At 35.7% G+C, this 27028-nt stretch overlaps 1 protein-coding gene across 6 annotated transcripts in view; it reads left to right on the forward strand.

Moving 5' to 3' along the window:
• The window catches only part of GPHN (gephyrin), a 570865-nt gene that overhangs the window by 383540 nt on the left and 160297 nt on the right, over nt 1-27028 (forward strand). For 3 of the 6 annotated variants that reach the window (XM_064292607.1, XM_064292608.1, XM_064292611.1), the window contains exon 10: nt 25252-25296. The exons of the other annotated variants lie outside the window; for them this stretch is intronic. In XM_064292607.1, the coding sequence (XP_064148677.1) occupies nt 25252-25296 (45 nt within the window). The remainder of the gene's footprint in view (nt 1-25251; nt 25297-27028) is intronic. 6 annotated transcript variants of the gene reach the window in all.

A 27028-nucleotide genomic window follows, 5' to 3' on the forward strand; every position in this document is an offset into this window, starting at 1 on the left:
TTTGTGCTGTGGCATTTGCTCCATGGCACTCAGCTCCTAAATGAACTCTGGCTTCTTCGGGGTTTGTTTTTTCATTGTGACATGTGGGCTTTCTAAATTTGTCATAAAGTTTGTTTCTCTTTTTGTCATTTGTGGTAGGGTTTCCCTATTCCACTCGATACCACATCTCTGTGGACTCCACAGGTGATGTATATGTTTAATTTATGATGCTATAATGACAAATGAGATGAAGAAATCCTTAAGGAATCTAATATTCATGATAGTCCTCAGGACATAAATAACCTTCCATGATTTTTTTTTTACTTAATCTCAAATTGGTAAATGTCTGTTTCACAAAATTTCAGACTGTAAGCCTTAATAGTTAAATTTTTACAGAATGTCCTCATGTTTCCATTTTTCGTGTGGAAGCTTCTTGTGACTATTAGGGCATTATTTATGTCACAGCATCACTATGGAAGCAGCCAAACTTTCCACAGCTCAATCTCTTCTTCCGTTCAGTTACATCATTTTCAGTTACCTCCACTCTTGAAGAAATAAATTCTGCCAATGCTAATGTATAACATTGGCTTTACCAAATGCATGTCACTAGCTTCTGTAGCATTCATAATATGAAAAAACAACCCTTGCTTAAAAATGAATCTATCCATGAGTTGTTCAAAAACTATACAATTTGTAACCTCACCTGGCTGATAGTACTCAACGAGTGTTACTCCATGTAGTTGAGCATTTGTAAAAAAAATAGTTATCTTACTCTGTGACAAGTTCTGTATTTGACATTTCATTTATCTTATCTCAGCTAATCTTCACAACAACCTTGTTTAGAAAAGATATTTTTGTCATCCTCATATTATAGACAAAACTGTGGTTCAAAGAGGTTAGATATCTTGCCCAAGTCATAAAGCTGGCAAGTGAGTGGCAGAAAATTGTTCTGTCTTAAATACTATACTTTCTGCTTTCAGGAGTTACTAAAAGTCATCAACTTTGTGGCTTGGCATGCAATAGTCTTGTATTTTCACAGTATGTATCTTATGCGAGGATGTAGATGAATGGTTGGTGGCGGCTCGAACCCACCAGCTGCTGCTTGGTGGGACAAAGATGTGACAATCTGCTTCCATAAAGATTACAGCCTCAGAAACCCTTTGGGGCAGTTCTATTCTGTCCTGTAGGGTTGCTGTTGAGTCAGAATTGACTCATGGGCAACAGGTTTGATTTGGTTTTTAGATGTATCTGTGAGATGCAAAACTTTAATTCAAGGAAATATTAGAAAGGCATCCTTTTGTGTAATTTGTTGTGGTTATTTTTCCCTTATGTAGTCATTTAGAAAATACCAGTTGGTTACCTACTATATGCCAAAGACACAATGACTTTCTTATAATGTTAATAATAGGTGTGCCTTATTTAAATATAATTATAATCTGCTGGTTATTTCTTGACTTTTGGGAATGGCTTCACATTTGAAATACATAAAATATCTTGAAAGTAATAAAATCAGTGACTTGGGTTGTACACTATTGTCATTCCTTCAAACCAAGTAATAAAACGGAGGAGCTCACCTTCCAAATTTCTAACCTATCTTCAACCTTGTGGCAGCAATGTTTGTTTTTAAAAAATCCCTAGAAAAGATTGCTTCAGAATTCCTTAGTTCAAACCCAAACCAGAATTAGTACTATCTCCTGGTAGAGATAATGCTCTTATATTCTTCCTGACTTATTTTAAAGCTAGAATATACACTAGACATAAATCTCTTAAGATTTGTAACCCAGTATCTAAATAAAAAATTTTTTCATAAGCATCCAATCTTCAGGCTTTTACTGGTCCAGACTGAACCTTTTAAAGACTTATCTAAAGATATCTTAGATTTCCAGGCAACAAGATGGATTTAGATCATCTGAAATCCTAAAACTAACTGGCTTTTTTCCTGTTGGGGGGACAGTTTGAAACTTAATTGTACTTCATTTAAGAACCTTTAAGCTACCTCAAGAGAATGTGGAGTTTTTAAGTTGTAGCATACAAAGCAGCTGCCCTTTAAACTCTGAGAACACTGTTGGACCAACAATTAAATAAACCTTGATTTACTGACATTTTAGAACTTTTATACATAGAAGTTTCTATTGAACTGCAGATAGTAGATCTACATTTTCACAGGAGGCAAAAAGGAACAGGAGGAAGAAAATAATCTAGACTTTAAACAATGTAGCATTTCATGTCTCAAAAGAAAAGATAGGTCCATGTTTTAAACACCACGGAACCACAAAATAGCCGTAAAGATTGTACTCCGTGAGGTAATCACCTGGAAGTTTCCACTTTACAAAATTTTACTTAGAAAATCTTTTAAAACTTATTTATTTCTTTCGATACAGTTGATTATGATGTTCCACTCTTTCACTTTTCTGTGCATTTTTTTTTTTGCATGGTACATGTATGCGGTGGCCAAGAAACTGGAAATCTCGTGAAGAAATGTGTTAGAAATAGTATTTTCTGAAAACACAAGTGCTGCTATCAAAGCTTCTTGACTCCTACCTCACTTTTGAATTTTTAGAAAGAAGTTGGCATATACAAGTTGTTTTGTCCAGGATGAGAAAAACTAAATACATACCTCTCTCTAACATCAAAATAAGTGATCAGCCATAAATTTTCTATAAGATACTGTGAAAAAAAAACATGACTTTCTCTTTAGGATATTTGATAAATTCATCACATCAGAACATTCTTGAAAAAGAATTGGCTGATAATTATTGAAACAAGGTAATGGGTACTTCCTTCTAGTTGGGCCTATATTTTAAATTTTCCATAGTAAAAAGAGTTTTTAAAGCGTTTTTTAAAATACACTATTACGATTGATACTGGTGAATTTCTGTTATCCTCATACACTGCCTTATATACCATGATCATTTGAAATACAAAAGAGATCATCAATGAAAATAAGAAATGAGAAATTTAAAGTTTAAAATGAGAAAATATTAATGCATAGGTAACAAGTTTTAAATTTTTTGAGCTAGGTGTCTTAAAACTAAAATATAAACTATATATTTTAGATAAGGAGAAAAAATATGTATATATATATGGATCCTTCTTCATGCAAATAGGAATGAAATAAATAAAATACCTAGATGGAAATCCAGCTTCATATAGATTAGCTTATTGTCATGATGTTATAGTTTTTCCTATGCAATAGAGAATTTACAAACAAAGTAGGTTAATTGAAGATAAGAATAGTTACAGCGCAAATAAGTGATGGCATATTATGGTATGCACTAAAATGACATATCTCACCTGCATTCTTACCCGCATTTCTAGCTCCTTGTTTGAATGTCTTTTGTGGTCTTAAACTCAGTGTGTCCAGACTTCTCTCTCACACACGCACGCACGCACGCACACACGTGCACATGCACATACACCAGCTGTACTATCTATGTGTCTGGTATCTATGAAAGGTCATGTTTTTAAAGTTTCCCAACATAGAAATCTTGTAGTCATCTTTTACACTTCCTTATCTTCCATCTTTGACATCCAATGTGTCATTAAATTTTATCATTTTTGTTATTTCTTCCCTTGAATTATCTCCTTTTAATTCTTACTTCTAACGTATACAATGAGCTTGGTAGCCAGACCTACTTTCAGATCCTGGCACTGGGAAGGCAGATGATGAGTTTGGCATGTCATAGAGAAGGCACACAAAAAATATTTGGGAAATGATGAATGAGTGAATGAACAAATAAGTAGATCGACGTTTCTAAAGTTTATGAAGTTTCTACATGTAGGTTTTAAGAGAATTGATATATAATTTATTTCAAATCTAGTATAATGTCTAGTACTTAGTAAATACGGAGTAAATATGTTTCTTTCTCTTTTCTAACATCATTGCTTTAGCCCTAATCCCTTCAGACCTGGATTACTATAAAAATAGTAGCTAAATAATTGGGTTCCCTTTGTGTAGTTGTTCTTTCTTGTACCAGTCTAATCTTCCTGAGCACTGCTTTAATTCACTTCAGTTCTCTAACTTAAAAGCCTACAGTAAACTAGCTCTGACCTGTTGTATGAAGACAAAATGCCTCACTGCCTTTCTTTGAAAGTTCTTCATACTAATAATAAAAACCAAAAAACCAAACCCACTGCCATCGAGTCGATACCGACTCATAGCGCCCCTATAGGACAGAGCAGAACTGTCCCATAGAGTTTCCAAGGAGTGCTTGGTTGATTCGAACAGCCGACCTTCTGGTTAGCAGCTGTAGCACTTAACCACTGTGCCACCTGGGTTTCCAGTAATAATAACATATCTAATGTTAATTTCTAGTGACCAGTTCCTCTTAGTTTGCCCAGGATTTTCCTGGTTTTAGTATTGAAAGTCCTTCACCTCCAGACTATCCTGGTTTTAAAACTTTTAAGCCCTGTATCCCAAGAACCCCTTCAGTCCCTGGCAAACCAAGATGATCCGTCACCCAATCTTGTGCATACTACTCTAGTTAAGGTGAACCTTATTGTTGTCATATTATGTTGCTTCTCTTTTCTTGGCCATTATATGTGCTATTCTATCTGCCTGTAATCTCCTCCTCCGTTTCATAACTCAAGTCCATCCTCCAGAAAGCTTCCTTTACCAACTCCCACTCACCCTGATCATCCTTCAAGGGAATTTCATTTGTACTTAGAGATGGTAGTACCCTATATTGCTTTTCTCCTACCTATCTGGTTATTTTTCTACTGCCCCTTACATATTAGTGATAACCTTGATTCACTCACAGATGTCCTTTGTTTCTTTTCTGCCTATATATCTTCACAGTCCAACACAAAAGCTAGTATCCACATGTGGCTTTTAAACTTAAATTCATTAAAATTCAAACTAAATAAAATTTAAAGTTTAGTTTATTGGTTGCATTATTCACATTTCAGGTACTCACTAGCCACATGTATCTAGTGGTTACGATATTAGTGAAATATAGAACACTTTCATCATCACAGAAAGTTCTGTTGGATGGTGAAGTTCTATATACTTTTGGGTGATCTCATAATCAACCATTATTTTTATTATTGTTATGCTCATCATTGTCATCATTATTATTCTGCTTATATAGTACTTTTGTTAACTATCTTGGCATGAACTCCTGTCTTCCACCCACATTTCTCTCCAGAGTTACAAGCACCTCAAGCATAACTCAGCCCCAAATTTGTTCCTGTATCCACTATTTCAATATACGATACTTCCCATTTATTCAGACTGGAAACCTATATGCCACGTGATTTATCAATACCTAAGTCCTATGTCAAGAAATTTGGAAGACAGCTACCTGGCCAACCAACTAGAAGAGATCCATATTTGTGCCCATTTCAAAGAAAAGTGATCCAACAAAATGCAGAAATTATCGAACAATATCAATATCTCGCACAAGTAAAATTTTACTGCAGATCATTCAAAAGTGGTTGCAGCAGTACATCAACAGGGAACTACCAGAAATTTAAGCCAAATTCAGAAGAGGACGTGGAATAAGGAATATCATTGCTGGTGTCAGATGGGTCTTGGCTTAAAGCAGAGAATACCAGAAAGATGTTTACCTGTGTTTTATTGACTATGCAAAGGCATTCAACCGTGTAGATCATAACAAATTATGGATAACATTGAGAAGAATGGGAATCCCAGAACACTTAATTATGCTCATGCAGAACTGGTGCATAGATCAAGAGGCAGTCATTCAAACAGAACAAGGGGATATTGCATGGTTTAAAATCAAGAAAGATGTGCATCAGTGTTGCATTCTTTCACCATACTTATTCAATCTGTATGCTGAGCAAATAATCCAACAAGCTGGACTATATGGAGAAAAATGTGGCATCAGGGTTGGTGGAAGACTCATTAAAAACTTGTGATATACAGACGACACAACCTTGCTTGCTGAAAAGTGAAGACGACTTGGAGCACTTACTGATGAAGATCAAAGACTACAGACTTTAGTATGTGTTACACTTCAATATAAAGAAAACAAAAATCCTCACAACTAGACTAATAAGAACATAATGATAAATGGAAGAAATATTGAAATTGTCAAGGATTTCATTGTTCTTGAATCCGCTATCAATACCCATGAAAGCAGCAGTCAGGAAATCAAATGATGTATTGCATTGGGCAAATCTGCTGCAAAAGACTTCTTTAAAGTGTTAAAAAGCAAAGATGTCACTTTGAGGACTAGGGTGGGCATAACCCAAACCGTGGTATTTTTAGTCACCTCATATACATGTGAAAGCTGGACGATGAGTAAAGAAAACCGAAAAAGAATTGATGCCTTTGAATTATGGTGTTGGTGAAGAATATTGAATATACGATGAACTTCTAGAAGAATGAACAAGCCTGTCTTGGAAGACATACAGACAGAATGCTCCTTGGGAGTGAGAATGGTGAGACTTCATCTCAAGTACTTTGGACATGTCAGAAGGGACCAGTCCCTGGAGAAGGACATCATGCTTGGTAAAGCAGAGGGTCAGTGAAAAAGAGGAAGACCTTCGAAGAGATGGGTTGGCACAGTGGCTGCAACAGTGGGTTTCAAACATAACGATTATGAGGATGGCACAGGACCAGGCAGTGTTTCGTTCTTTTGTATATAGGGTCACTATGAGTCAGAACCAACTTGACGACACCTAGCAACATACCCCACATGATTTATCAATACTTAAGTCCTATAGATTCTGCCATTTTTGTATCTCTGAAATTCATACCCTTCCCTCTAGAACTGCTTTCAGTGATTTAGCTGGGTTTCTCATCTGGATTACTAGATTAACCTCCAGACTGGTTGCCCTACCTTCATCATTTATTCCGTAAATATCTCTGATCTATCTTCACATTGCTAAATAGAGTATCTCCTCATTCCACTCCTTATCATGGCTAAAAACCTCCTACCGTACTTCTTGCTATTGCCCAATGGCCAGGTTATCTCACATCTTTTAATGACACTTGCCTTTTTCTCTGATTTTTCCTTCTTTTTTTCCGTGTGATGAAATTTTAATTGTCTCTTAAAAGTGCTCTTAAATCTCAGGAGTGTGAGTTAGGAGCATTTCTTACATGTCCGCTTAGAAGTTTATTCTAACTCCTACCGTAGCACTTATCATGCTGTATTATAATTGTATTTGTACTTTACTGTCTTCCTCTTGTGCTCTGAGCTCCCAGAAAACGGGCAGTTTTCTTGTTTGGTTGGTTGGTTGGTTTTTTTAATCTATTATTCACAGGCAAGATCAGTCTGGAGTAAACAGTAAGTATTCAATAAGTGTATATTGAATGAATGATTCAATGAATAACATTTAATTATGCCATAATTGAATAAAAGAATATAAAACTTGATTGTGTAGAGATATTGGTTTAGTTTCTTTTGGATTTTGCCCCCTTCCCCCATCTAGCACACAGTAAGCATTTAATAAACACATGTTAATTGCATCATAAATTAGAACCTAATCTCAAATACCCCATTATATATTAGAATCAAATATTCTTGAGATTTACATGCATTTTTTTAAGTCCTCAAATCTCAGTCACTATTTTAATTTTACTGTGCCTGATTCTTCCTGTAATATACTGTGATATTCCATTAAATAAGAGCAGGGGTAGCTAGTTCAATTTTTCTTGAGTATGGCTCAAACAATATCAAGCAATTATTCCAATTTCTGCAGCTCTAATTCCTTATTGACACTGGATCTAATGGGAGGGAAGAGCGTTTCAAACTGTATAATTGACCTCCTCACCCTATTTTTGAAACCTGAAGTTTACCTGAGACCAGTGCAATTTTTTCCTTGGTGACTACAGTCGGTCTTCCTGGCATTATTTTAAAAAACACTGGGAACTAAAAGTCTATGAAAAATCATGCCCTCATAAATTCATATACAAATCAGAAGTGGTACACAAGTAAAAAATATAGTAAGCTGAGGTTTATTGTTAAGCAAGTAGGAAAATATTCCTTGGTTAGCCTTCAACAAAACTGAAGTTAGAATCTAGTCTTGTTGACTGATAAATTGTGTGCAGGCCTCTGATTAGGGCTTCTTCATCTGTTACCAATATGCAAAAGGAATAGTATTGGCAGACAAATTTAAGTGAGAAGAAGGATCAACATATAAATTTCCAGTAACTTTTTTTTTATTGCTGTCCATCCAATAGTGAAAGAAAACTACTCTTGACATCAATGACATTTTTACTCCTCACTGGGCTAATACGCATTATTCTTTCCTTCGTGTGCTGTTAGGAACCGTGGACCAGCATTTTGTCTCTATGTCTCTTCTTTCTTAATTAATCCAACTGTCTCTTCTATCTGGGAGGTAGTGCCAATGCATGGCTTGCACAGATTCCTGTAAATTACAGAGGTTTAATGGATATGGTCATACCTTGTACTGGAAACCCTTGTGGGTCATACCCATAGATTTACAAACAGGTTTGGCTTACCACCAATCTTCCTGACTACCAGCAGCGTAAATTTTCGTTTCCTTTTGTCACACAAACATTCATTTGGATACAATGAAATGAATGGCCTAAACTTCAGCAAATGGAATTATCGATTTTCTCTGGCCATCTTTTTTCCTCTTTCAAAAGCATTTTCTTTCTCAAGCCACAGAACACAGAAAATGATGTGTATGGCTGTTTCCTCAAGCCTTCTGTAAAGATGGTTCCTCTCTAGATTCATAAAAGAGAAATTAATTCATTACATACAGTGAATGCCAATATCATTAGGGCTTAATTCTCTCTCAGAATTGAGAAAAAAAATAGTAATTCTTTCTTCACTTCTAAGCAATTCAATACTTCTTGAAGCATTTGTTATTTAAAGCCACATTTAAAATGTCTTCTTTGGGAATCCTCAATATTGTCTTTTTTTTTTTTTTTTTTTTTTTTTGGATACTGAAGTCTCTAAATAGCTTCATATTTACCATGTAAGGAGGCCTGGCGGTACAGTGGGTAAGCACTGGGCTGCTAACTGAGAGCTCAGTGGTTCAAACCCACCAGCTGCTCAGTGGGAGAAAGATATGGCAGTTGGCTTCTGTAAAGAATAACACCTTGGAAACCCTTTAGGACAGTTCTTTTCTGTCCTATAGGGTTGGTATGAGTCAATCAACTGAGCAGCAATTTTTTTTTTCTTTTGCTTGCCATGTGAATTTAGGATTTAAGAGTATGATGCATGTTTTTATTTTAGATTTTTTTTTTAAGTAACTTAATTTTTCTGAAGAAGCAAATAGTTTAACCAGCTTCTTACCATCTTCTAAAGGTGTTCATGCTTTGACAGTTATTAATATCTTATTGTTGAAATAGACTTACCACATATCAATTTAGCATGGTGTTAAAAAATTCAAGTTTTAGGCTAGATTTGAATCCCAGCCTTGGATGTGAAACCCAACCTTACCTCTTTATAGTTTGGACAAGTTAGCCTCTCTGCACCTCCTATTCCTGTAAAATGGGAATGATGCAATCTTTTAGGGTATTATAAGGATTGAATCACTTAATACTGCTTGGTGCAGTACCTGATATGCATAAATCCATTGCCATCGAGTCGATTCCAACTCATAGTGACTCTATAGGACAGAGCAGAACTGCCCCATAGAGTTTCCAAGGAGCGCCTGGTGGATTTGAACTGCTGACCTTTTAGTTAGCAGCTGTGACTCTTAACCACTGCACCACCAGGGCTTCCCCTGAAGTGCATGAATACCTAGTAAACATTAACAAATATTATTGTTAATACTGATTATTATACTAACGATCCATAGGTAAAGTTCTTTTTAGTTTTAACTAACTTTTGCAAACACGTTATGTGCTGCTTATATCACACAGTAAAATACATTTTGCATACGCAGTTAGCCACAACTGAACTGACCAAGCAAGTGTTACTGGCTTCACTATCAACTTGACTTTGCCTGAGTTAACGTCAGCACTTTTGTACAATTCCTGTCTTGTTTCTTTTTTGTAATCGTTGTGAAGTATATTGAATATGAAATATATGAACATCTATTTATAAAATATATCTTTCTTTTCATTCTGCTAGTTGACCCTTTTTTCCAAAATCCCTTTCTTTGTAGTGCCTGGGTTATTTATGCACACACACACACCCCAGAAGATTATGGCTAATTAAAATAGTGCTGTATATATATGTGTGTGTGTGTCTTATATTGTCCTTGAATTCCATTTGTCATACTCTAAAGACAGTCACCAGCTTTGAAGTGGGACAAAGCAGTTTCCCATGAAAACAACTTTATAAATGGTGACCTAATTTTTAGAGTAGTGCTTAAAAGTTTATGTAATCCTTAAGAAGCTAAAATAGCACTGTAGATAAGCTGAGTTGATGGTTAAGTAGGCTTATATTACTGTAGTAATCTAGCTACTATCTGCAACATATTTCTTGAGAATATGCATTTTGACATCTAATAGAATGCAACCTACTCCAAGGCATTTTTACCCTGCCAAATTCTGAATAACGATGGGAGCTACAGCCGCTTTTCTTCCACTCACAGCTCAAATGGGACTTTTTCCTTAGAATACTCATTGTAGTGGAAGGTAGAGAAAAACTCTGGTAATTTGGCACAAGGACTTCCCTGCAGCATCATGAATCAATGTTTGTTGAATGAATTTATGAATTGGATGTTTACATATAGGGTTTATACCTATACAAAATTTCAATAAACTGTAGTGTGTGGCCTCTCCCTCGTAAACGCTGTTTTTTCTGCATAATACTTTATTTCCTTTATTAAGTACCTCCTGTGTGCTTTGTATCTTGTAAATAAAATTACAGGTTTTTGAACCAGCTGAACAAAGTAAAACAAATATATGACCTTCAATTAAGAGAGGTAGTTTCTACTGCCAAATGTGTTTCTGATTTACTAGGAAATATTAAGCTTGTTATTGCATTTCTGTTTGCCCGAATTTGTGGTTGCTCTTAGTTGCTGTCCAGTCGATTCAGACTCATGGCGACCCCATGTGCTACAGAGTCAAACTGTTGCACTCAATTTTCTTGGCTGTAATCTTAATGGACCCATCCATAAAATGGAATGAATTTGACCTTCATGTTCCTCAATAGGGATGATCTAGTGCAATTTCAGAAAGTGGAAAAGATTTTCATGAGAAAGTTAATTCATGATAAACATAGCAAACAGGATTTTTAATTCTGTTCAATTGGCAATGGTACAGTTTTAAAGGAATTGGATCCTGATTTTCCACAGTGTATTTTGCTTTCTACATGAAAATTCATTGAGAGTTCCAAATACACATAGAAGACATACCCTGAACTTGAAAAGTTTATAATGGATATTGATTTGAGGTCTTGAATGAGTTATAAAAGTTGAAATTTATATAATTGTGTTATTTTTACTTGATTGTTTACACTTTTAGTTTTGCTAGCAATATCTATAGGTCCTAAGTAAACCAAAACGCACTGCAGTCGAGTTGGTTTTGCTCATAGTGACCCTATAGGACGGAGTAGAACTGCCCCATAGGGTTTCCAGGGAACAGCTGGTGGATTCGAACGTCCAATCTTTTGGTTATCAGCTGTGCTCTTAATTACTGTGCAACTAGGGCCCATATCTACCCATAGATGCTCAATAAATACTAATTTTATGACCTGGAGCCTCTTCATATATGTTACTAATTGGAAAAGCATGCAAAATATCACCTTTTAAATCCTCTGCTCTGCTGTGCTAAGTTCATAATACATTTAGGTGGTTCATATACAGGAGACCCTGAAAAAGAGAGGAGTCTAGTAAGCATTATAAGTTGAAATGAATAGCATATACACAAGGGCTAAAGCAAGTCTGCCTGGTTTACTTAAAAGGCGTATTTTCAGTGCTATGGAATCCATGTTAGTCATACCGATAGTCTTTACCATGTATCTTTAGCCACGTACTTGTGTTGTCTAGTAAATGCTTGCTACCCTATTTTATAGTTGTAGCTATCATTCTCCAAAGTAGATTGATCTATAACATTTACGGTCTTAATAATCCTGTGTATTCATAAAACCAATCCAGTGCCATTCATAGCATGCCTATTATTCAAGAGTTTTTTAATAGTAACCTTTTACCTTTTGGCAGCATCTCTTGGAGATAGGATTTTCATATTTATTCTCATTATTCTCAGTTTTTATAAGAATTAAGAATTGTAGAAAAATTGAGCTTTTTTTCACAAGGTACTCCATCATTACCAACAGGCTAAGCAAGAAATAGAAATGGAGAATATAGGGTGATGTCCTTTCCATTAACGTTGAAAAGTCCAACTTGTATAGTTACGTGTATATAATATCAGAGTATCTCATAGGTATTCTCATGTTATCATACTTGCTTCTCTCCAGCTTCAATATTGTGGGAATCTAGATTCATTTTTAGTTCTTCAGCATGGTATTTTATATCCAGAAATAAGTACCAATGTATTGCATGATAAATTGATATCACATACTACATCTGTGATGTGAAATATATGTGCTTACATCATTAATGAAGCCACTTTTTCAAGTGTTTTTCACTTCCATGCAACTTTTATTATTTGAAAAAGTGAGGAAAGAATTATGAAACACACTAAGGGTTTTATAACAATAATATGATTATTTAATAATAAAACAGCTGGATGTGAATTATACATTGTTGTTGTTAGGTGCCATCAAGTTGGTTCCAACTCATAGCAACCCCACGTACAACAGAACAAAACACTGCCCAGTCCTGCGCCATCCTCATGATCGTTGTTATGCTTGAACCCACTGTTGCAGCCACTGTGTCAAACCACCTCATTGAGGGTCCTTCTCTTTTCCGCTGACCCTCTACTCCACCAAGCATGATGTCCTTCTCCAGGGTCTGGTCCCTCCTGATAAAATGTCCAAATATGTGAGACGAAGCCTCGTCATCATCACTTCTTATAAGCATTCTGGCTGTATTTCTTCCAAGACAGATTTGTTCATTCTTTGAAAGTCCAGTTATATTCAATATTCTTCACCAACACCATAATTCAAAGGCATCGATTCTTTTTTGATCTTCCTTATTTATTGTCCAGCTTTCACATGCATATGAGGCACTGGAAAACTCCATGGCCTGTGTCAGGTGCCCCTTAGTCCTTAAAGTGACCTCTTTGCTGTATAAACATTTTAAAGAGGCCTTTTGCAACAGATTTGCCCAATGCAGTGCGTCATTTGATTTCTTGACTGCTGCTTCCGTGGGCTTATTTGTGGATTCAAGTAAAATGAAATCCTTTGCAGCTTCAGTATTTTCTGTTTATCATGATGTTGCTTATTGGTCCACATGTGAGGGTTTTTGTTTTCTTGATGTTGAGGTGTAATCCATACTGAAGGCTGTGGTCTTTGATCTTCATCAGTAAGTGCTTCAAGTTCTCTTCACTTTCAGCAAGCAAGCTTGTGTCATCTGCATATCACAGGTTGTTAATGAGTCTTCCTCCAATCCTGATGCCCCACTCTCCTTCATATAGTCGAGCTTGTTCGATCATTTGCCCAACATACAGATTGAATAAATGTGATGAAAGAATATAATCTGGGCGCACACCTTTCATGATTTTAAACCACACAGTATTCCTTTGTTGCGTTCGAACAGCTGTCTCTTGGTCTGAGTACAGGTTCCTCATGAGCATAATTAAGTGTTCTGGAATTTCCATTCTCCACAGTGTTATCCATAATGTGTTATGAGCCACACAGTTGAATGTCATTGTATAGTCAGTAAAATACCAGTAAACATCTTTCTGGTATTCTCTGCTTTCAGACATGATCCATCTCACATCAGCAATGATATTCCTTGTTCCTCTTCTGAATCCAGCTTGAATTTCTGGCAGTTCTCTGTCAATGTACTGCTACAACAGCCTTTGAATGATCTTCAGCAAAATTTTACTTATGTGTAATATTAATGATATTGTTGGGTAATTTCCAAATTCTGTTGGATTACCTTTCTTTGGAATGGGTACAAATATGGATCTCATCCAGTTGGTTGGCCGGGTAGCTGTCTTCCAAATTTCTTGGCTACAGATGAGTGAACACTTGCAGCACTGTATCCATTTGTTGAAACATATCGGTTGGTATTCTCAATTTCTGGAGCCTTACTTTTCACCTATACCTTCAGTGCAGCCTGGACCTCTTACTTCAGTACTATTGGTTCTTGATCATATTCTACCTCTTGAAATGGTTGAATGTCAACTAATTCTTTTTGGTACAGTGACTCTGTATTCCTTCCATCTTCTTTTGATGCTTCTTGCATCATTTGGTATCTTCCCCATAGAATCCTTCAGTATTACAACTCGAGGATTAAATTTTTTCTTCAGTTCTTTCAGTTTGAGAAATGTCGAGCATGTTCTTTCCTTTTGATTTTCTAACTCCAGGTCTTTGCACATTTCATTATAATACTTTGTCTTCTGGGGCCACCCTTTGGAATCTTCTGTTCAGCTCTTTTACTTCATCATTTCTTCCTTTCACTTTAGCCACTCTATGTTCAAGAGCAAGTTTCAGAGTCTCTTCTGACATTCATTTTGGTCTTTTCTTTTTTTCTTGTGTTTTTCATGACTTCTTTATTGACACTGGACCTAGCAGGAGTGAAGAGAGTCTCAAATTGACCTCCTCACCCTTGGAATTGAGGAATGAGAGAAGTAGCTATGTTGGTACTCAAATAAGTACTTTAAGGATATAAAGAATGAGAGAGGAGGAAGGGGGAGAGAAAATGGAAGGAGGGAGGGGAAAAGAAAAAGGAAGGAAGGAAACAAGCCCTGCTTTTTCATTCCATTTCTGCTTTAGTATTTAAAGAATAGTTCACTTGTTCTGATTTTCCCATTTTAAAAAGTTGCAGGGCATAAGCATCAATGTATAGAGCAATTGGAGAATTCAGAAAGACCTTAAAGATATTTTTGGATTCATATTCCATGAAACCCTGGTTGAAATTTAGATTCATATGGACTTTTGTAGACATATTTTTTAGTTATATTTCCAATTTTCTTTGTTCTGTTTCTAAGTCTGCCTCAGGATAAGAAAAGAAGGATCTATTTCTGAGACTTTATCCATACCATACTGCACTCAGTATTGCCTGAAGTGATAAAAATCCATCTAGCTGCTATTTTTTCTGTCTTTGGCAACTTGCTATTATCCCAACACACAACAATTAAATCTAATTCCATTTGGGCTACCATTCTTAAGTATTCTTGTTGAGATGCATGGTATGAGCTAATGCTCTTTGAGAAGTCATCTGTGTGCATCTGCACTAAAGGAAAAGTTCCTTTAGGAATCTAGCCCTTTCTATTTAATATTGAAGCTGCAGTAAGTAATGAGGAGCTTCTGTACTATGCTTGACAGAGAAGAGAATTCCCGGGGGAAAGAGGAAATGGGGTGGGAATGAGGTGAAAATGAGAAAACCAGAATGTATGCTTGACAGAAGGGAATTCCCGGGGGGAAAGAGGAAATGGGGCGGGAATGAGGTGAAAATGAGAAAACCAGAATGGTCTTCTGTATTCAGATGCTGCTGAATTAGTCTTTGCTCTCCTCATTTGCGGGGGTAGCCACCCTCCAATGAGTGCACACTGGTGGGAGAGTAGGAAAGAGAAAAAAGGATGCCAGTAAGAGCTGAAAGAGATTGTATGAGGAAATGTTGAATAATCTTCATTTGTACCCTGTGTCTCAAATATTTGGTTCAGAGTCTGAAATGTAAGTAATTCAGGCCAAATTAAAACTAATTTTAATTGTTTTACCATCCAGTTTCACAACCTAATCATCCTGCTTAAAATATATAAAATATTAACTCCTTCATACCCATCACAGTTCCAAATGGTTATTTTAATAATTTTATAATTGCCTTTAATATTTTAAATATTTTTAGGAGCATTGGTTAATTAGCAAATGATCAGTCTTATTCATTAGTGCCATTAAGCATTCATTGTTCATGTATGCATTTTGTTTGTTGGAAAATAAATTAAACAAGGTACCCACCCCACTCCACCCCCAGGAAGCAAATGAATGGTCTTGAAATTGCATGTTTAATCATTATAGCCCCTCAGTCATTTTTCTAGGCCATGAGTTACAAAGTTTTGGTGTTACTTAATTTATATCTCAGGGCTTTCCCAAAGAAAATCAGTGAAAGCGCAGTAACTGAGCCACACAACTATCAGTTGCTGCAACCTTTAATACGTGATGTAGGCTGATGAAGTTTAAACAAACAACAAAAAAATGTATGACCAGCAGTCAGAATCATCTAATTGACTTCCTTTGGTTCATTTCCCTTTACATATAGCAAGTTTATCTGTAACCTCTGCAATTTATCTGTTTTAGAGCCATGCAGCACAGTTCAAGAGTTTAAAGGACAAATCAGAGTAACCTGGGATTATTCACTCAACCTCAATTACCACTTTCAGCAAGTAGTAAAGGTCAACAATGGAGCCCTGGTGGCGCAGTGGTTAAGTGTTTGGCTACTGACCAAAAGGTTGGCAGATCGAATCCACCAGCCTCTCCTTGGAATCCCCATGGACCAGTTCTACTCTGTCCTATAGATTGGAATCTACTCAAAGGCAGTGGGTTAAAGGTCAATGATAGTCGTATTTCTGAAATGTTCTTAGGCCTGTGAGTACCAGTATTTCAGCCCGTCCATGCCACTATCCTTGCACTTAGAACTGTCTAACTTTCAGATATAACCAAGCTCCATTTCAAAATTTTAGTCTGCAATATTTTCCAACTAAATAGATGTAGTCATACTATGTCATTGCTTTAAGCTGTGTCTGAAATCACTCTGATATATTTTTTTTCTTAATATAATTTTTATTGTGGTAAAATATATATAGCAAAATTTGCCATTTTGGCCATTTTTAAGTGTACAACTCAGTGGTATTAATTATATTCACAATGTTGTCCAACCCCACCACTGACTACTTCCAGATTTTTTCATCACCTCAAATAGAAACTGTATCCTTTAAGCAATAACACCCCATCTCGCCCTTCCTCAGGCCCTGGTAACCTACTGTTTGTCTCTATGAGTTTGACTATTCTAGATATTTCATGTAAGTGAAATCATATATGTGTCCTCTTGAGTTTGACTAATTTCCTTGGCATGACTGATAACATTGTTCTGTACCTAAATAAAGCTTATATATTTTGGACACAGAATTAATGATTGCTGAAAATAGAAATTCATTTTAATTCAGGTTTCACTAATTTGATGATTATTGTATCCAAGGCAACTTGTTTTTTCCACAACTTCGAAAATGCCTCAACGCTTTAAGTACAGATCCAGTTATCTAGACAACGTTATTAAGTGTATTAGCTGTCATGGATCAATATAGTATCACAAGAACTTTTATGCAGAAATTTACACATAGTAAAACCTCAGTAAACCACACACACAAAAAAAATTGTATTTTATCAGAGAAGTCTTCATTGTGTCTTAAAACCAAAAAAAAAAAAACCCCATTGCTGTCTAGTGGATCCAACTCATAGCGACCCTATGGGACAGGCAGAACTGCCCCGTGGGGTTTCCAGAGAGCATCTGGTGGTTCAAACTGCTGACCTTTTTGTTAGCAGCCTGAGCTCTTAACCACTGAGCCACCAGGGTCTCCCTCGCTGCTTCTTATGAAATATCAAATTCTTTACAAGAAAACAGTTTTTAGGTCCCACCTTACTGAAATCGTAAATCTAAATACCTGCTCTATCTCTTTTTATTACCAGTCTTTTGTTTGGAAGAGGGTACAAACAGCTCCAGGCCAGGACCAATTGATAAGGGTAATTCCAGTATAGGTAGCCCCTGACTTAAAAAAGTGTTCTATTCCAACAACTCCTTCATAAGTCTGTTCTGATGTAAGTTGAATACCCTTTTTTTTTTTAAAAGTTTTCATTATTATTGCCTTTTATCGTCAATATCTTTATAAAACCAATCTTAATTTGTCTTTGGAGGTTGGAAACATTCCATATAAACTTACAGATATATTTTAATACATACATAAAAAGATACACAAATCAAAATTTACTCCTACGATGAAGAAGAATTGGTTGACTCTGACATTTTGTCAGTTTCAATAATAACTCCACTTGTGGAAGGTTCTGAATTATCCCTGGGAATGGAGATGGCATTTCTATCAGAAAATTAGGGAGAATTGTCTGTATGGTCCTTTTTTTCTTCATATATTTCACGGTAACGTATTCCTAGTCCCCAAATCTGTCTATTGACTTTAGCAAAATGATGAGCATTTGAGTCCATGTTTTGAAGCAACTGAACCCCCTGACTTAGTTTAGAAAAAAACTCCAGCTAATCCCTTGACTGTAAAATTTTTTGACAATTTTTCTCCTTTCTCTTCCTCATTATTTCTTTCTTCTTCAGCATTGCTTTCCTCTTCAAATCCATTAAGTCCTGATCTGTCAGTTCCCCTTCTTTGTGATCTATGAGCTGTCCCACATTGGCGATATCAAGTTCTAAATTCAGCATTCTTGCCCTATGGGTGATTTTTCCACCCATCTCTTCCATCATATCATCCTGATCAAATGCTTGGACTGTGTTCACATAACTCAGCAATTTTTTCCATATCCCTTGCCTGCATTTCCCTGTAACTTCCTCGCAGGGATAGGTACTAACAATAAGGTGTACCACAAAAAAAAAAAAAAAAGGACAGCCGTAAGTGCAGTTCATTGTAACTTAGATGTGTCATAAGTCAGGGACTACCTGTACCTTGCTTTTGGTAATTGATATCATAGTCATCATCGCCATCATCTTTCTCATCTCCATTATTATCATCATAGGTAACAATTATCTACCTGCATTATTTAACCCTCACAACAGTGCTATAAGGGAGGAACCCCCCAAAGCATTTGAGCCTTCGCTTCTCCTTATCTTCATCTGACTGCCTTGGGTCTTAGCTCAAATGATACCTATTCAGAGACGTCTTCCTTGTCCACTCTGAGATAGCTACCACTAGTCACTTTTATGCCATTACTATGTTTTTTTCTTCATAGTACTTATCATTATCTGAAGCTATCTGTATTTATTTACTTGTTAGTTCATGTACCTATTGTCTATCTACTCGTATTAGAATGTAAGCTTCAAGGGAGCAGGGACCTTATCAATCTTGTTCATGTTTTATTCCTTGTGCCTAAATCAGAGCCTGGTGTTGGGTAGATGCTCAAGAAGTATTTGTTCAATAAATTAATTATCCTTATTTTTGTATATGTGGAAACTAATGCTTAAAAAATTAAGTAATTTAGCCATGGTCATGTAGCTAGTATAACTTTCTCCTTTTTTGTTTTGATTTATTTTGATTGCTTAGAGAAGGATTCATTATATTCACAAGTCTCTAGGTTTAATAGATCAAATTAGCACATATTCCTGGACCTACAGCTATAGGATTTATATTGAGAAAAAAAAAATTACGGCTGCTAAACAAAAGGTTGGCAGTTCAAATCCACCAGCTGCTCCTTGGCATCCCTATGGGGCAGTTCTGCTCTGTCCTGTAGGGTCACTATGAGTCGGAGCCAACTTGACGGCACCTAACAACAACAACAACAATATAATCTTACCTATTCTGCTCATCCTTAGAGTGAGTTATATGAATATGAACTTATACTAGTATAAGGAAGTGTAGAACCAGTAATGTAGATGGAGCAAATGCAAATTGCAAGGTAATTAAAGTTCTCCGAATCAACTCAAATTACCTATAAACCTAAATTTAGCAATGTTCTAAGAATGTCTCTTCTTAGTCAGACTTTTTCTTACACGTGATTATTTAGTTTTTTTAAAAAAGTGTCTACAATGCAGCTTCAACCAGAAATATATATACTTTATCCAGAAATGTAATACTTGAATTAGATAGTAATCCAAAGTCTATATATTTAACTTTTTAATATGATAATATTGAATTATATTGCATTTCTTTGATTTTAATAGGTCGCTCTTTCCCCTAGGACTTTTCATGATTAAATCTTACCAAGAAGGCTAATATTCAAACTGGGTGTTCATTGGACTTGAGGAAAAAAGGAAACTACAAAAATTTCTTGTGTATTAAGCCTTGGAAATTATATTTTATGCCAAATTTTAAAAGAAACAATGTATGTTTCATATAAATTTCTCCCTTTTTTATATGATAAATGATTACTATTACAGTAAAAACAAAAACTGCATTCCATTTTAAATTGACTATAGTAGGTATTGAAGCTCTGGAGGTACAGTAGTTAAGCATTTGGCTACTAACCAAAAGGTCAGCAGTCCAGATCTACCACCTGCTCCGTGGAAACCCTATGGGGCAGTTCTACTTTGTCCTACAGGGTCGCTATGAGTCAGAATCGACTCAACAGTAACGGGTTTGGCCCCCACCCCGACCAGTAAGTATTGTATACACTCCTAGAAACCAAAGGAATACACGAGGGGACAAACTCTGAAAAATTCACTAGAATTCAATTAACAATCATATTCTATTAACAGGTACACCCAGGCCATAAAATTGTCAGGTAAAATTGTAAAAGACTTTAAAATGGATAAAAAAGATTATTACCTGTCCTATCTAGGGCATCCTTTTGGTTTATCTCTGTCTTTCATTATCTGGGAGCCCTGGTGGTGCAATGGTTAAAAACTCAGCTGCTAACCAAAAGGTCGGCAGTCCTAATCCATCAGCTGCTCCATGGAAACCCTGTGGGGCAGTTCTGCTGTGTCCTATATGGTCACTATGAGTTGGAATTGCTTGATGGCAACTGTTTTTTTGTTTTGTTTTTGTTTTCACTGTCTGAGCTATTTTACAACATCGTATCAGTGCTATATGGCTGCCAACCAAAAGTTCGTCAGTTCGGATCCACCAAGCACTCCTTAGAAACTCTATGAGGCAGTTCTTTGCTGCCCTATATGGTTGCTATGAGTCAGACTTGACTTGACTCTAATGGGTTTGTTTTTGGTTTTTTTTTTTTGTTTTGGAAATTGAGGTAAACTCATTGTAATGCAAATGATCCTAGTCCATAGAAATTCAGGTTGTGTCCACTGGAGGTGCAGTTGAGTTTTGTCCTGTTATTGACCAACTGATCTATCTGAAAATAATTTCAGCATTCTTGATAGTCCATATATGTGTTTCATCTTGTTTTTTTCTTCTTTTTTGAGCCAACCGTAACATCCTACTGGTTGTCTTATTAATGAAGAGTTTAGGTAGAATCTTTGACACTTGTTCATTTTATATTTGTATAAGAATCATGAGTTTACCTTTAAAAAAAAAAAAAAACTTTTTGCTATTATCCTTTCTCAGTAAGCTAAAAGTTCCGTTTTAACAACAGTAGGTTTTCTGCCTTTTCAGTTGATTTAGCCCAAATACCAAAAACTTGAGCATTCAGAACAAGTGGAAAGGACATAAAATGCAAACAAGAGTCTAAAAATTTTGGACTACAGGTGTCCCCAACTTACAACAGCATTCTGTTTCGACAACTCCATCCTAAGTCAGTTCTGACATAAATCAGATATGTCTTTTTTTTTTTGTAGTTTTCATTATTATTTCCTTTTATTATAAGTATCTTTATAAATCCAATCTTTGAACATCTGTGAGTGCACACCTGAGAGTTTATAACATCAGCAAATTACATACTGCAACATTGTATGTTAGTACATATTACTAAAGATGTAAAAAAAAAAAAAAAGACTGTTGTAAGTGCGGTTTGTTGTAAGCTAAATACATTGTAAGTCAGGAACTGTGTATCTATTTTTTATTTACTTGATTCTATCAGGGGAGACTTGATTAACAATAGATACCACAGGTAGATTTGATACAAGGCTTTAGAAAGCTTAGCTCTTATTTCTAAGGAACTTCCTAGACATTTTCTAAATTATTGCCAGTATACTAATACAGCAGAGATATGTCTTTGCCTATATATATCTTTCTTGTGCCTTTTTAATGCTAGTTAAACATGTAAAGAAATAAAGCTACAACTTTTTCAACTGATACCAAAATATAGCAGCCTTACTCACTTACATAGTATATTATACTGAGTAGAAGTAGTAAGTTGTTTGTAAATGTGAGTAAGTCATGTGACATTAAAGAATGAGAGCCAGGGAAATCTAGTTAGAACCACAGTATTTCAAAACTCATGTTTAATGAAAACAAATGTGACCTTCTTTCAGAAGTGCCAGAAAAGGTATAATAATTACAAATGTTCTAGAATTTGGGTTTTATATTTGTGACTGTGTCAATCCCTTAGGCTCTATTTCATAAAATTTATCAGTATTTTGTGAAAATTTTATATTCAGATACTTAACTAATCTTACTTGCCCTCTTGACCTTACTTATGAGAGCTGTCAAAATCACAAATTAGTCAACTTTTTTTTTGTTACAGGTCCAGAATATCATCTAAAGAAAAGAATGATAATAGTAACAACAATAAAAATATTAACAGCTAATGCTCACATACTGTTCACTATGGGCCAGATACTCTTCTAAGCAAGCACTTTATATATATTATTTATTCACAACTCTCTAAGATAGATATTATTACTATCCTTATTTTATACATGAGAAAGCTAAGAAAGAAGGAATAATCCAGTGTTACACAGCTAATGACAGAGCATAGCCAAGATCCAGAGTCTGGCTCTAGAGTGCCAGTTCCCAAACTGCCTTTCATTATACTAGTTTCCCTTCATGCTTGCACCCTCATTCCTATTTTCAGTGATTCTCATTGTTAAAGGAATAGTCAAGAGCAAAAGGGCAATGAAAATTCAAGGTCTGATTATAAATGCAGTGATTGCCATTGGTAGGTTAAAAAGATAGGACCATCTATATAATAGTATCCAGAGAACTGAATTGGGAAGTCAAAAGGCTGACTTCCATTATCACTTTACTTTGTGACCTAAGACCAGTAATAATCCCTGCTTTTTTGTGTGTGTGTGTGACTACTAGAATGAAGATAATTTACTCTGTAAAATAATCAATTATTCTTTTGAATGTTGAGAAATGATATTATGAATAATTCAAAACCACTACTAATTGAAAAACTATTTTTCTTAGCTTTGTAATACATTACATATACTTACAACCAACACTAAAAATTCTCAGAACAAAAACTAAATCAAAATGTTCTTGGTACCAAGGGGGACCAGTCTGGGATTTACAATTTTTTTAGAAGTCATTGAGAGTGGCTTCACTTAAATTTAAAACATTATATAGGAAATACCTTAGGAAGATTCACCGTTGATGACCAGCTTCCTGTTTTGTTGAGTCATGGTGATTATCAGTTCTGTTCTTAGGTATGTTCTGCATATTATAGTATTCTCTTTGAGAACAAGTAAAGACCTTGCCTGTGAAGGAGGATATATAAGCTCTTGATTTTCAGTGGTAATTATAATACAGTTCACCAACTGTGTAACCTGCCATAGTTGCAGCTACTTTCAGAAGAGTTCAGTAGTGAGAAAGAAGAATTCTTCATATGTATCTAGGGCTTAAAAAAGCTCAGTGGCATTAAAGACAATAAATTCATACAACAGTAGGAAAACATTTAAGAATCATCCCCTGGAAAAATTTTTAAAAATTATATTGCTTGTAATCATTATGTACCTGTAAGATCTTATGTTATATGTAGTCAATAGATAGGGTTCTTGCTCTCCATCTATGGGCAACTGATAATTAAGAATTTAAAGAGTAATTAGAGATGATACACACTCACACGTGTATGTGAATAGAAGTTCATCTTTCGTTAAACGGTTGTAAATGATGACTGTTAAATGATCATTCCATTCAATTCATCATCTAGACCAATGGGAAAAGAACTAGTGAACCAGAATTTTTTTAATCCTGAGATTTTCATAACTTTTTAAACAGCCATGTTTCTTTTTTTTCATTCTTAGATGGTCTATTAAATGGGCTGTTGGTTAGTTCAGTGAACAATTTTATGTGATTTTTTTCCCAAAATAAAAATTGGGTGCTCCTTTTATATATGATTTGATAAAGGGCAGCAGATAGAGGTGAAAAGATTTTTTAGATCCACAAAATCTTACAGATGGGGGGGGAGAGAGATGCTGATGAAGAGTGAGCTAATTAAATCAGGTAGACACTGGAGAGTGTGTTGGCAACTCTTGACTGGAGGGGGGATGGGAAGATAGAGAGGAAAGATGGCAAAATTGGCACGAAACGAGAGACTGAAAGGGCTGACTCAATAGGGGGAGAGCAAGTGGGAGAAGGGAGTAAGATGTATGTAAACCTACATGTGACAGACTGGAATGGTAAATGTTCACTTGACGCTTAATAAAAATTAATTAAAAAAAAATCTTACAGATGAAAGGGAGCTTGAAAATCATTTAATTCAGAGGTTTTTAAACCTCTTTTATGCCATGGACTCATTTGGTACTCTGACAAAGCCTACAGACTTATTTTCAGAAAAAAATATTTTAAATGTATCAAATAAAATACTTAGGATTACAAAGAAAATTAAATTGAAATCGTTATAAAAATATCTTTAAAGAACAAACTGTGATGTTATAGTAATATGTGCCTCTTTTTAAATGCACTAAATAACAAAATCTAGCAGCAGGTCTTATAACTACTGTAATTTGAATGAAAAGAATATTTTAAATATCCATAACAACTTATGGATAACTTAAAGTAAAAGGTTCTACTGACAGTTGCCTAAGCTCATGATAAAAGAAAATCATACTTTTTTCCCCCATCCCAGTCAGTGGACTTCAGACTTTTATCCATAGATTTCCCAAAGGAGAACCCCTGGAAACATCCTCATTTTGCAGATGAGGAAACCAAGAACCATGCATGGGTGGTGGCTTGAGTCATACAACACAATCAGACTAATCCTACCAATGTCACTGAACAGTATGTATAGAAATTGTTAAATGTGAACTTTATTTGCTATATAAACTTTCACCAAAAACACAATAAAATTTTTTTAATTAGATTAATCCTTACAGAGCTAACCTCAGACTTTTAATCAGATTTTTCCTGAGGCGTTAGTCTGGAAATTCACAGCATAGTCTGTTATTTATCACTGATTCGTGGCATGACCTGGAACAAACTTCATTCTCATCGTGCCTCCGGTTCTACCCACGTAAAACATTCACCAGTTGCTGTCAAGTCAGCTCTGACTCATGGCAGTCCCACATGTGTCAGAATAGAACCATGTTCCGTAGGGTTCTCAGTGGCTGATTTTTCAGAACTAGATCACCAGGCCTTTCTTTCAAGGCACCTCTGGGTGGACTCGAACTGCCAAACTTTTGGTTAGCAGCCAAGCTCATTAACTATCTGTACCACCCAGAGACCCATATAAAATATAGTTGACTTAAAATCTGCATAGGAATAATAATAATGACTTAGATCTGTATTGCTCTATTTCGTTTACACAGAGCCCTCGTGGTGCAGTGGTTAAGTGCTCGGCTACTAACCAAAAGGTCAGTGGTTCAAACCCCCCCCCAGCCAGTCTGCTGGAGAAAGATGAGTCCTTCTGCTTCCATAAAGATTACAGCCTTGGAGACTGGAAGGAGGGAGCGGGCTGACTCATTAGGGGGAGAGTAAATGGGAGTATGTAGTAAGGTGTATATAAGCTTATATGTGACAGACTGACTTGATTTGTAAACTTTCACTTAAAGCACAATAAAAAATTATTTAAAAAAAAAAGATTGCAGCCTTGGAAACCCTATGAGGCAGTTCTACTCTGTCCTACAGGGTCACTGAGTCAGAATTGACTCGACGGCATTGGATTTGGGCTTTTTTTGGTTTTTATTTCACTTACAGTCACTTTCACTGTAATATACATTATCCTACCTAATTTTCTTTCTTTTTTTTGATAAGGAAATTAAAGCTCTAAGTTGTTAAATGTCATGTCCAAAGTCAAACAGCTAGGAAGAGAAGAAGCAGTATCAGAATCGAATGCCATACCATTGAATGCCAAAGGAAGTTCCCTTTATCATACTGCCTTTCAAGTCATATATAAACCAAAATTCTTTGAGTTCTTGAACTGAATGTAGGTGTTGTCAAGTCAGAAGTCCAATTAAACACACATGAGATGGCATTAGTCTCAGATGAGCCCAATATTTGTATCTTAGTTTATTAGGATAAAGTGATGAATGAATGGAACTATGGAAGGGATCTTTTCAAGAACAATTTTCCATTTTTGTCATTAGAAGTGAGAAGAGAAAGAAGTAGAATTTAAGACTCTAGGATTGTAGAGTTTTTGGCTTAATGTTGTTTAAATCAAACCTTCTGTTTTTGGGTAAGCTAAAGAGGCAAGTAATCTGAGTAAATGTCAGTGAAGCTCTTTTCCTCTATCCTTTTAAGCTTTCTCTTTAAGAATAAATGGTACTCAGAGAAGTTTGTTCTTCAGAGGCAGATAACTCTTAAATAAGTTTAGTAAGGTAGAATAATTAAAGTCAGAAAGGACCATGATGCATCAGAAATCTGTCATCTTTGTCATTCTAGTGACTTCATCATATGAGATGTAGAACATCCTGCTCTCTTAAAATATAAGGAACCATCTTAACCTGAGCTGAAACCCTTAGTATAGAAAAACCTTTACTGAACTCCAGACGTCACTGTTTGATTAACCCTAAGTAATATTAAGGAGCCTTGGTGGCACAGTGGTTAAGTACTTGGCTGCTAACCAAAAAGTCAGTGGTTTGAACCTACTAGCCGCTCCACAGTAGAAAGAGCTGGCAGTCTGCTTCCAGAAAGATTACAACCTTAGGAACCCTGTGGAGCAGTTCTACTCTGTCCTATAGGATCGTTATGAGTTGAAGTTGACTCAACGGCAATGGGTTTGGTTTGTTTTTTTAAGTAATATTGATAGTAATGTGTTTTCTGAATTCTTGAGACCATCCTATAAGACACCAAGATGTCTCTTAGCTATAACCCACATACCTTCCATTTGCTAGCTCACTAACAAGGTTCAATTAAGTAAAAATCATTTTAAAGCTGATAAAACAGCTTTACATAGTACAGGAATGACTGTGGTCATACTTAAATATCAAAAATAAACTTTAGTCTGCTGAGATTGAAAAGAACAATAATTTCCACAAACTAAACATTCAGATTCAGCAAATATTTACTCTGTACAAAGTACTATATTTGATACAGTGGGAAATATAAAAGGAATAAATGACATGGCCCTTTCCCTCCAAGAATTTA

The sequence above is a fragment of the Loxodonta africana genome, chromosome 10 (assembly GCF_030014295.1).
Source record: "Loxodonta africana isolate mLoxAfr1 chromosome 10, mLoxAfr1.hap2, whole genome shotgun sequence".
NCBI classification, from domain to species: domain Eukaryota; kingdom Metazoa; phylum Chordata; class Mammalia; order Proboscidea; family Elephantidae; genus Loxodonta; species Loxodonta africana.